The sequence below is a fragment of the Cinclus cinclus genome, chromosome 1, assembly GCF_963662255.1.
Source record: "Cinclus cinclus chromosome 1, bCinCin1.1, whole genome shotgun sequence".
Taxonomy (NCBI): domain Eukaryota; kingdom Metazoa; phylum Chordata; class Aves; order Passeriformes; family Cinclidae; genus Cinclus; species Cinclus cinclus.
The window spans coordinates 2,248,934-2,261,606 of record NC_085046.1 but is presented as its reverse complement, the minus strand read 5'-3'; the positions used below and the strand labels follow the sequence as shown (position 1 = coordinate 2,261,606).

General features: G+C 43.4%; 1 protein-coding gene across 1 annotated transcript in view; it reads right to left on the bottom strand.

Annotated features, from left to right (window-relative positions):
• The window catches only part of OBSCN (obscurin, cytoskeletal calmodulin and titin-interacting RhoGEF), a 163,809-nt gene that overhangs the window by 106,466 nt on the left and 44,670 nt on the right, over positions 1-12,673 (bottom strand). Inside the window, 11 exon segments of the mRNA XM_062505854.1 lie at positions 163-426; positions 1,043-1,309; positions 2,693-2,959; positions 5,385-5,535; positions 5,537-5,650; positions 6,210-6,211; positions 6,641-6,913; positions 8,499-8,765; positions 9,495-9,761; positions 10,424-10,693; positions 11,552-11,818. Coding sequence (XP_062361838.1) covers positions 163-426; positions 1,043-1,309; positions 2,693-2,959; positions 5,385-5,535; positions 5,537-5,650; positions 6,210-6,211; positions 6,641-6,913; positions 8,499-8,765; positions 9,495-9,761; positions 10,424-10,693; positions 11,552-11,818 — 2,409 coding nt within the window.

Sequence of the window (12,673 nt, the reverse complement as noted above, 5' to 3'; positions counted from 1 at the left end):
TAATGAAATGGAGACTGGGGACAGGAGTGACACGAGCAAGTGGATGGAAGAAAGTAGTGGAAGCAGGACATGAAGGAAGTTGTGAGGGAATGTACAGAGAGGAGGAGGGAAGAGCTGGACAAAAACATTCCAGAGTTTCACGGGTTATTTCTGCCTTTTTACCGTTCACTGACAAGGCTGCTGTGGTTTTTTGGCTCCCCACTAGACATGAATATTCTCCAGCATCCTTTGGCTCCAGGTCGTGGATCAGCAGCTCAGCCACGGTGCCCTCCTGCCTCATCTTGTACTTGCTACTCGCCCGGAGAAGAGTTTGCCCCTTCCTCCACTCCACGGGGGCCTCTGTGCCCAGCTGGCACTGCAGGGTGGCTGTCCCACCTTCCACAGCTTCCACAGGCTTCAGCTCTTCTGTGAAGAGCACGGACACAGCTGAGGAGTGAAGCATTCTCATTTTACTTCAGGCGCATCGTCACCACCTGGTGACCTCACGCGGGACTTAAAGCCAAACCAAATCCAAATTCTCTTGGCACACACAGCAAGAAGCTCTGACCTACCTGCACCTCCAGGAGTCTGCTGATATTTACAGTAGAAACAAGAGTTTTGGACCAAGTAAAAAAAAAAGGAAAAATTATTTCCCAATAATTAGAACACCAAAATATTTCCCTTTCTGCTGCCCAAAGTTGTTGGTCACAGACACATAAAAGGAGAAAGTGGAGACAAGAATGGAGTATTCTTTAACAAAGGGTGTAGCTGAGACCCTTCTTACCTCTTGTCTTAGAGTTTGGACAATCACCTCTATCCAAAGCATAAGAGATATTTCATAGGGAAGAAAAGATATTATTTTATCAGGTACCTTTGATTGATATATTTTAGCACGAAGTTATCATTCCCCCAAAAAAACCAAAGAACACAACGGACCCAGTCAGAGCTGCCTCGTGTTTGCACTGATCCCTGTTCTCCTGAGCACTCTCTAAAAGTGTCCAGGGGTAGCAGGACCATGGCAAGAGCAACAACAAATGGTCACAAGCAGGTGTGTCATTCCTACCATGGATTTTGACTTGAGCTGTGGTCTGCTGGTCTCCAGTGTCACAGGTGTATCTTCCCGCATCTTCTGGCTCTGCATTATGAATCACCAGCTCTGCCACTGTTCCCTTCTGCTTCATTTCATATTTGGCACTTGCCTGGAGCGTGGCTTCTCCCTTCTTCCACACCATGGTGGCGTCAGCTTTTGTGAGTTCACAGCGCAAGGAGAGGGATTTCCCTTCTTCCACATCCGTGTTCTCCAGGGCTCGTTTGAAAAGGACAGGCACAGCTGGAACACAGAGCCTGGGGTCAGGGCAGGCCCTCTTGATCTGCTCTACACCAAGTCCCCCCATGAGAACTGTCATCTCTTAAATCCAGGCCTTTTCCAAATGGCCCTCCACTGGCTGTGTGGCATCGAGGAGATTCTGCCTGGGAGCAGGAAGAAGGAATAAATCTCTCCCTCTGACGTTACCACCTCACTGTGGATTCCTAGAAACGTGGGGGGAGCTTCTTGTATTTTTAAAAAATACAAGACCCTTTCAGACTCCTCTGGGCACCATCACCTAATGAATTCCCTGCTCCTGTGTTGGAACCCTTGATACTGAGAATTTTAGACTTTCTGTGCTAACAGGCACTGACCCCCAGGATAACACTCCTTTTGACCTGAGGCCATAGAAAAAGCTTCCAAAATTAAATAATAGCACTAAGATCACTAGTGTGTAGTTTGCATAGAAATGTGTAGTATCATATAGTGAAAAATTTGGAATTAGAAGTTTTAAAATATAGTAATATATAAAAAACAAGATAAAAGTTTTAAGGCAAAAGTTTCTTTCTTCTTCACCATCTTCTTCATGGGTCTAGGCAATTTTTTGTAATTAGATTTAAATAAAAACACATTGCAAGCCACAGGTTATTAGTTATTAAGTTAAAAAATAAAAATAATTTAAGTAGCATTTCTTAATTAGACCATTTGGCCCTGAAAGACCTTGTAAAGAGAGAAATACATTGACATTTTTAGCTTGTTAGCGAAAAGTACTGTAAAACTCACTGTACTATAAATAAAAATTAATAAACATCTGCGACCGAACATATAATCCCAACTCTAACAAAAAAGAAAGAAAAACCCACAATACTCCTGCAGGGCTCTAGAATAACATTCATATCCTATATTTCTCCTGCTTTCTGCTCCAGCACGTACTACTAAAGGTAGGGTATTTGTTTAAGGGCAGTGGAGATAGCACCTAAGAATCTTTGAAAGGATGTTTTGGAGAGTCTGGAGTCTATTAATTATTTGATCACCTTCAATTTTTTATATTTTCATATCCTTATGCTCCAGTACTACTGATCTACACCTCCCACTCCAGTTTTAATCACAGCCACGTAAAGCAGCTGATGGGGCAGGAACAGAGAAAATTAATCCTCTGCATTTAATTCCCCCCTCCCTCAGTGGACAGTTACAGATTGAAAACACCAGACACAGAACATGAGATCACATGAATGAAATATATACAGGTGCCTACAAGGGTGAAACACTACCTTTAAATTTTTCTTATTAAAGATGGTGCTGCCACAAAAAAAAAAAAAAAAAAAAAAAAGGTTATGTGAGTTATTTTTGTTTAATAGCTCAGTTAAGCATTTGATTGAGTGTGGCAATGTCTCAAATTGTACCCACCATTCACTTTGACCCGAGCAGTGGTTTTCAGTTCCCCAGCACTGCAGGTGTAGTCCCCAGCATCTATGGATTTCACATCTCGAATTATCAGCTCTGCCACAGTCCCATGCTGCTTAAACTCGTACTTCTCACTGGCACAGAGAACAGTGTCTCCCTTCATCCACTTCACAGGGGTGCCAGGCTTGCTGAGCTCACAGGTCAGCCTGACCTGCTTTCCTTCTTTGGCTTCTTCATTTTGGAGCTCTTGCTTGAAAAGAACTGGTGTTTCTAAAAAAAAAAGGAATAACAAATGTTAAAAGAAACACGTGAGGGTGGAAATGACTTTTCTCTTTTAGCACCAGACTTCATTTTTGAGACAGAAAACCGCAGGAATGAAAAAGCACTAGAAAAGAGTAAACAGATCCTGACATCTCACATCTGGCTGCCAGCACTTTACAGCAGGAAAAAAAATATAAAAATTAAAAAATAAATGGACGCCAGATGCTTATTTTCTTTTTAACCATTATCTGCACTGCTGAAGATGCTGCTGCTCTTACTGCTTTCATTATTAACATCAGTGGCAGATGCTGCACTGCAGCTATTGACCCAAACTGTGCTGCAGATGGAGTACCAGCACAAAAAACATAAAACTTCACTGAGGTCAACTCACACACAACACAGAGGAAACAGAGGAATGGCAAAGCACTTTCTGTCATGACCAGCAGTATTGATTTATCATTAAAAAAACCCCAACACCCTACAGAGTATTTTTTTATGCAGCATGAACACAGACTTAAAACCATCACGGAGCAAACACGGAGAGGGAAGCACAGCTGAACATGGCAGGGTCCCTGTGGAGAATCCCCTGCAGCCTCTCTCACAGCCTGGGATTCAAGGCTTAAAGGTGAGCTAGTGCAGGGAACACACTTTTGGGGGAAAAACAAACTCAGCTGAAAGATTCAGATAAGGAAAAAGTAAATTCTTCTTGAATTAGGCTGTTTTAAGAATGTGCAAGTCAGCTACTGACCCATGATGAAAACCTGTGGGTGTTGGAAATCTACACCCTGTAATTCTGTTCCCCTTTCACCTCTGGTTTGGGACATCCAGTGTCACATGACTACTGAATTTCTATTTTCTATTTTTGCATTCTGCTGTTCTGATGTGACTCTGATAGAGAAAGAAAGTTTTCCAACAGTGCAGTTTCTTGTAGGCATCCTTATGACTTGACTCCTTGACCTGAATCCGTGTGTTTAAATCCTACATCCATGCACACCCTTCTGTGAAGGGGGAAAATGGGGCTGTTGTGGGAACATTACAAACATGGTTCTCTTCTAACAGAAAACTGTTTAACCCAATCCTACTGGAGTCAACGCAGATCTTTGTTCTGTGTGTAACGGATATTGGGAAAACATCCTTGTGCTACAGAAAGACAGAAAATAGGGATCATTAACAACCAGCTCTTCTTCATTGCATCATCAACGTCTTCTCTTCCTTGCACAGCCTCAAGTTAGTTCTTTGTGCTCTAGAAAAGCCCTGTGAGCAGCTTGTCCTCCCTACTCAGTGCTCTGGGTTTCAGGTTGACCATTGCAGCAACCCAAATGCTTTTTAGGTTCATGCTGACTTCCCTAATCCAGCTGCAGCTTCTGCTCAGTCCATCCCAAGTGTGTAACACCAGCTGCCCACAGGACATCCTCTGGTCTGGGTAAACACAGCCTGTGCCTGTAAAATCCTCCCTGTTCCTGCCCAAACCTGCCCAGGGGAGTGATTTAACTCACCCGCAGGGTGATTTAACCCACAGAGACAGGAGCCTGGGGCTGGGACAGTGACTCAGGACAGGCAGCAGCATTTATAAGGTGTTATTTGGTGAGCCTGCTTCTGACCTGGATAAGAGCCAACCCATACCTAACTCAGAGTTAAAAGACTCATCTAAGAAGAGAACTTTTGCCTCAGCTCAGAGAACAGCCCTTTAGTTCATAGAACCACAGAATACTTTTAGGTCGGAAGGGCCCTTTAAAGCTTATCTAGCCCATGCCCCCTCCCATGATCCCAGACGTCTTCAACCAGACCAGGCTGCTCAGAGCTCCATCCAACCTGACCTTGAATGTCTCCAGGGATGGAGCATCCACCACCTCTCTGGGAACCTGCTATAGTGTTTTACCACCCTCATTGTAAAAAAAACCTTCTTGCTTACATCTAATTAAATTAACCCTTGTTCACTTTAAACCATCTCCCCATGTCCTGTCAAGCAGGAGAGCACCTCCTGCCCGGTGATGCTCTTTGGGAGCATTGCTCTGAACAAATCTGGCTGCCTAAAGCAATTGCACAGACAAATGTGGGGCTGAGAGCTCCCTCCCTGGAGAGAGCCATGGAGACAGCTCTGGGAGGTGATCCATCCTTTCGGTGGATTCTCTCTTAACCTGCTGTGCTCCACTGCTCTCTTTTTGGGGTTTAGAATGAGATGATCTTTAATTCACCTTCCAGCCCAACCCATTCTAGAATTCCATGGTTCTCAGAGGCACTGACGTTCCTCAGAGCTAGAGCCAGGTCCGATAAAAGATTCTCGTGTTTCACATTCTGTCCCCGATGACTTGATGAGAACACCTCAGTGCACACCACAAGGTTCCTTTTCAGGGTAGCTTCATGCTTTTATCATTTCAGTTAATTACTCTGGGCTCGGTGTTAGGACCCAAACCATCACTCCAAAAGTTCTTACCCTTGACAGTAATGACTGCACTACTTTAGGCTGCTCCAGCCTCCCACTCACATCTGTCACTGTCTCTTTCTTCTGCTCTGTGAATGACAAGCTTGGCTTCAAACCCTGACTGCCTGATGTTATATTTGGAAGAATTCCTAAGGCTCTTCCCCATCTTTGCACCACTTCTCAGGGCTCTCTGATCTGGAGGTTTCACACTGAAGGCTCACATCCTCTCCCTCAGTGACTTCAGTGTCTACCAGCTCCTTTGTGAAGGCACAGGGCTTCTCCAGACTTGTATCAAAACCATCTGAGATGGTTCTGAAGAGGTGCGGGTTCTCAGATCAAAGTAAGTTGTGAGATGTGGATCCAGCATTGCTTGTATCAAAGCTGAAAGTCAGGGTTAGTAACAAATAATTTGGAGTTTGTGACTACAAAGCCCTCAGGAAGGCACCAGTGATGTTATAAAGTGTTGTTTAACTATCAAATGGGAGACACTGAGAAGATTCCTGCTGAAGAACATAAATAATTAGCCTTTTGCAAATAAACCCTTTCATTTTCCCTCAGGAAAAAGAAATCCATTTGCATTTCTGCAACTTAGCAAAATTTGGGCAAATTTTCAACTTCTGTAAAAAGAAAAGTTCTTCAAAATAAATGTGGTCATTCTGAAAAAAAAAAAGAGATTATGATCTGACACAGTGGAGACTGTGTGTTTCACATCTCTGGGCAACGAGAAGTATTTATACTTCTAGTAAGGAAACATCTCTCTAATCCCACATTCTTGAGCTGTCTGGCATTCATTTTATGTCTTTGCTACCAAACAATGCAGTTTTACCTCAATTTAACTTCTCCAGAGAAAACAACCCATTGTCAACAATGAATAGCAGAGAGCAAATGCAATGTTGCCTTTCAAACAATGAAAACTGAATTTAAAACTTACTGGTTGCCCTTTTTTTTTTTTTAATTGAATTCTCCTCATGAATCATCACCTTATCGTCTTGAGGAAAACTGAACAAGGCATCTGCTGTACCATCAGTGCACTGTAACATTCCCATCTAAATCCAATAAACACTCCAAGTGCTGTCCGAGATTACAAAGAGTTCATTCTCCAGCCATAATTTCATTATATAAATAACGTTACTCTTGAACATATACAGATATACAATGATTGTGCTAAATTGGCAGCATTTCTGCTGGGTTTTTTTCCACCTATCCACATTAAACCCACTCATTTCTACTCATCATTTCCTCTCCTGCAGTTGTGATGATGGATTTACCTTTAACAACCAAACTGGCAGATGTTTTCTTATCACCAGCTTCAAATGTAATGACCCCCGAGTCCTTCAGTGAGAGTTTTTTCAGCGTTAGCAGGTGATATCCACCAGGCTGGGACTGGATCTCATTAAGTTCATTGGTATGCAGTGGGGTTTTATCCAAAAACCACTGCACTCTGCTATAGTCTACGGGAGAGATTCTGCACTTGAACATGGCAGATTCTCCTTCTAACACAGTGACATCCTCCAGGTCTTCTGTTATTAGCACTTTCTGGCCTGAAAGGAACATAAATACATCAATTACTGGAATCTTCAGTTTCTGGTGTGAAAATCGATGTGGAAAACTCCCAAGATTTCCCACGTGAGCATTTTAAGTAAGAAATATGTTCATGACAGAAGACTGAAACAGAATTTCCCCAATATTGATCACAAAATCCACTCACAGGAAGATAATATATACAGGACACACACCAAAATAGGGTGAAGACAACTTTAAAGCACCAGAAAACACAAAGCAGAACAAGTAGCCAGTACAATGCAAAACCAGGGTTGTAAATTTTCTCTTAATGAAATCCTGGAAAGGTTGGAAGGATGAGTCACTGACAGCATTATTGGGCTCTAAAGGTCACAAGAGATGACCTCTCCCTTGACAACCTGCCTGATTATCTACAGCAAAATTAACTATTTCTATGGGTTAGGACCACTGATCCCACACCTTCTTGGAATTCAGTCTAACCATAAACACATTGGGAAATGTAGAAAATGTCTGACTGTGGCTTTGGTAAAAAAAACCCCAAAACATCTGCCCTGAAAACCTCCCTGCATATATAGATACATCCCTAACTAAAAATAAACATGCATACAAAGATAAACCTCACTATAAATATATCTAAAATAAGGTTATCACTGTATACAAAAATATCTCCGATGCCCCTCCTATTTAAAAAACTAGCACAGGGATGTTTTACTTTGATGTTCGTGACAGAGAAATGTTTTTTCCATTCAAAAATCTGGTGTTAAAGACCTCAGAGTGAATTCAGACAGCTCAGAACCTGATGTTATGACAGGGATTAAACACATTTCTTTGCTTCTCAAGGATGCTGTAGCAGATGATCAGAGGAGGAGTCTGACTTTACCCCTTGTCTTTAAAAACTACAATAATTAGCAAGCACACGCTGCTGCTGCACCTCCACCTGACTATTCTCGAATCATTTCTCCAGAGGGCAGGGTTAGATGGGATAGTGGGAAGGAATTCTTCCCTGTGAGGGCGGTGAGGCACTGGCACAGGTGCCCAGAGAAGATGTGGTTGATCCCTGGAAGTGTCCAAGGCCAGGCTGGATGGGACTTGGAGCAGCCTGGGACAGTGGAAGGTGTCCCTGCCCATGGCAGGTGGTGGAACTGGATGGATTTTAAGTTCCCTTCCAACCCAACCCATTCCATGACTCTGTGGACCATTTTATTTTGCCACCACCTCTTAGAAACCCCTCATGGGAAGAAGAATCTAGGGGTGTGGAGAAAAGCCTGATGGCAGGATAACTTTCCCTCATTCAGCAGGCACTGCTGAATGTTGAATGTGAATAATCACTTTCACTAAATGTTCACACAAGAACACCAATCTCTCCCCTCACATGAGCCTTTGGGAGGTTTAAATCACACCCAAAAATACTCCAGGTGTAATTTTTTCAATCTGCTCTGTATGTCCAGCTCTACATTCCTATATTTTTGGCCATGTGCTCCTGCCATCACAAGAGAGACAGAACCAGAAACCTGGGGCTCTGTCACCCTGCTGAGATACAGGTCTGCTTGTGCACGTTTCCCATGGCAGAAAAGGGATGTACAATCACATTCCTCTCATTCATACCTTGCACAGTCAGCTTGGCTCTGGACTGGGCGTCCCCAATGTCACAACTGTACGTGTCGCTGTCACTTTTCTCCAGGTTCTTTATGGTCAGCTGGAGGACTTGTCCTTTCTGTGTCATCTCGTATTTCCTGCCAGCCCTGAGTTCAGCGATGCCTTTCCTCCAGACCACAGAGGATGCAGCTCTCTCACTCTGGCACACAAAAACTGCAGTTCCACTTTCGTCAGCTTTCAGGTCTGAGAGGTCCTTCACAAAATAATTAGGTTTTTCTGGAAGAAAAAATAATAAATTAAAAAAAAAAAAAGAGAGACAGATTTATTACCAAAACTAATCCTGAGCATCTAGAGTGGTCTTGGATCCTCTCTGCTTCAACTCATAGAATCATCAGAAAAATAATCATAGAATCATTTAGGCTGAAAAATACCTCTAATGTCACCAAGTCCAACTATTAACCTAATTAAACCATATCCCAAATAACCACATCTACACATCTTTTAAATCCTCCCCAGTGATGGTGACTCCACCACTTCCCTGGGCATCCTGCTCCAATGCCTGACCACCCTTTCCATGAAGAAATTTCTTCTCATATTCCATCTAAACCTTGAGGCCATTTCCTCTCATCCCATCAGATGGAATGCATCTAAGATCACCACGTTCCTCTCCTGTCACAGGACATATCAGGTGAAATATCTCCAGGAAAGTTTAATGCCATGGTTTATGTACTGGTGAGGTCTCCTCTTGCAGACAGTTTCCATCACTCATATTCATAACAGAATAATTCAAACTGCCAGTTTTGATTGGCTTGTTAAGAGCCGATAAGATGGCTCAGCATCCACAAGGTGTTTTTTCATACCTAATTTTTAAAGCTTTAAACCAGTGATGTTTCTTTAAGACTAAAAATTGATCCTGCCCAGGGAGATGAAGGAGAAGTCTCCCATAGTTGTAGATATTTGCACCCAACTTCTGAACCTGCCAACTTCTCTGCACCCTTAACTGACCTTGCACTGTGATCCTGGCTGTTGTTTTGGAGGTCTCTGTCTCACAGGTGTATTCCCCACTGTCCTTGACTGTGCTGTCATGGATGATGAGAGTGGCTCGTGTCCCCTCTTGCTGCAGGTCGTATTTCTGGCTTTTCCGGATTGCTTTGCCATCCTTGTACCACCTGATGTTCACATCAACTTTGGACAGTTCACAGCTCAGGATGATGTCCTGCCCTGCTGGTGATGTCTTATCCTCCAGCTGTTTTGTAACCTCAGTAGGTTTTTCTGCAGAGATTAAAAAAAAACAAACAAACAAAAAAAACCAAACAAAACCAACAACAACAAAAAAAGAACCTTTGAATGAAAATCATCTCTATATGGTTGGGGATTTAATTCAAATTACAGTATCCCAGAATGGTTTGGATTAGAAGGGATCTCAAAGACCATCCCATTCCAACCCCTGCCACGGGCAGGGACACCTTTACCACTAGCCCAGGCTGCTCTGAGCCCCATCCCATCCCCAATCCCATTGGGCACTTCCAGGGATCCAGGGGCAGCCACAGCTTCTCTGGACAACCTGGGCAAGGTGGGAACAAGATGATGGAAGGTTCCTTCTAACCCAAACCATTTATTTATTGATTGATTCTATGGAAAAGGACTAACTACAGATAATGAACTATATCTGAAAATTACTAATTTCTTCTCTCCACTGACCACCAGGAGCCTTGGGTGATGCACAGTCTGGGCTGCAATTATCTGAACACACTACCTAGGGTAGTCAGTTCTCAAATATCTACTAAAAGTTTCAGTACTTCACTTGTTTCAAGGAAAAATCTCAGCTCTTCAAGGCTCACGGGGAAGGTTGCTGTTGACTCAGATCTTAACAAGCTGAAGTTTGCTGAAAAACCTTATGAAAAATACACCCAGGCCTTTTCTGATTCCATTACCTTTCACAACCAGGGAAGCCTTGGAGGTGAGACCACGGGCAGTGAAGATCACCTCCCCAGTGTCATCAGGAACCACATTTTTGATACTCAGTGTGTATTTCCGACCTGTGTTGGAGGCTTTAAATCTCCCCCCACTTTCCACTTTCCTCCCGTTCAGTGTCCAGTTGAAATCATCAATGCTTTCATGGGACAAAATGCACTCAAAAGTGCAATCTTCTCCCTCTTGGATTTCAGTGTTCTTGAGCCGTTTAGTGATGCCGATGTTCAGTTCTGGAGAAAAAAATTTATATTAAGTTAAAAACGCTTTTATGCTAGACAGAAGTGGAGTAGTGGCATTTTTAAATCATATGAGGGGTTTATCTGCTAGATTGGCAGAACACCATTGCATTTCTTACAGTTGGATGTGACATGGGAAGGATTTTTCAGACTCAGAATCATCTCAGAGTTGTACAAAAAGAGAAATGTGAATCTCCTGGGTGTGCTCAGGAAGGACTGAATAAAGAACAGCTCAGTAGGGAAGATTCAAGATGCAAGGAGTTAGAGGAAAGTTGTCAGAAAAGAAGATTCTGGGACAATGGGTGAGGTCCTTCTCCATGCTGATAGGGGAAATGGGATGTTTGAATTTTTTTACTTGCTACTCCTGGTATTCAAACCAGGCAAATCTAAGATTTTCGAGTTTGGACACCATGAACGATTCTTTGTCCTTCAGGCTGACACAAGGATTAGAGGACAGGCTGAATCACTGTGTTCCTCAACAGATATTGTCCTGCTTTTGTGTTCCTACTGTGGACTCTGGAGTGGACTCTGAGTCAATAGCTCAAAACATGAAACAGGCTGCTTGGGGGATTATTTGTTCAGTTGGGATTTTTTATTTTTTTTTAGAAACTTTTGCTTTTCTGGGAGGATTTCTGCACTTTAGGGATGTTCAGGAATAAAATATTGTCACCACATTCCTGACACCTGATTTTTCACTTAGAAACCCCAGATATACTTACACCAAAATTAACAGGGATTGCTCAGACATCGCAGTATCATGTGAGATATGCTCAGAATCAGGTGAAAGCTCAAGTCACCAAGCCCACCCATATTTTTAACACCCCTTGAGAGGCCACTGTCTACAACACTTACCCTGAACGTTGACCTTTGATTTGGCAACATCAGTGCCAATGTCACAGGTGTATAACCCTGCATCTGTCTTTTCAAGGTCATGGATAAGGAGGCACAGGGTCTTCCCAGACTGTATCTCCTCATACTTCTTGCTAGAAGCAATTTTCACACCATCCTTTTTCCAAACAGGTTTGACCTTCTCTTTGGAGACTTCACATTCCAGTTTGATCACTCCTCGCTCCTCACCAAAAACGTCATCCAAGGATTTCATGAAGACAGCAGGTTTCTCTGAAGGTCAAGAGGTAAAACAGAGAACAACCAGGATGTTTGGGACTCTTTCACAGTTGCTATCAAATATTTAGACATTAATAAACCCGTGGCAACGTTGCTGATACCAGTGAAGTACCTAAACCAGTGTCACCCTCCAGAACCCCCAAGTCCTTCATGCTGCTCTCATTCCTTCATTCTGCTCCAAATCCCTTCATCCCAAGATTGTGTTGGCATGAGGGTGCAGCACCTTGCACCGGCCTTGTTGAACCTCAAGAGGTTCACATGGTTTCACTTCTTGAGCACATGCACGTCCCTCTGGATGTCCCTCAACCCCCCGGCATAGCTCATGTCCCACTCAGCTGGGTGTCACCTGCACGCTCACTGAGGGTGTCCAAGAATGTGTTAAACCACAGAAACTCAGTTGTGTGACTGAACTTTAGGACATATGAAGGACAGCAGGGAACTGTCTTCTCATGACTGATTGAATCCAGCTCCAGAACTGATGCATTAAAACCCACAGAATTACAGAATATCCTGAGCTGGAAGGACCCCAACAACCCCACACTGTCCAAACACTCCTGCAGCTCTGGCAGCCTTGGGACCATGATCATGCCCTGAGGAGCCCATTCAGTCCCCACCACCCTCTGAAGCAAGAATCTTTTTCTGATATCCAAACTAAACCTTCCATGACTCAGGCCCAGCTGTTTCCTCAAGTCCTGTCACTGGCCACCACAGTGCAGAGATCCCTGTCCTTCCACTTCCTCTCCCATGAAGATGTTGAAGCCCACAGCAATGTCCCCCCTCAATCTTCTCTTCTCCAGCTGACCAAACCAAGTGACCTCAGCTGCTCCTCTCAAGACTTCCTCTCCAGAC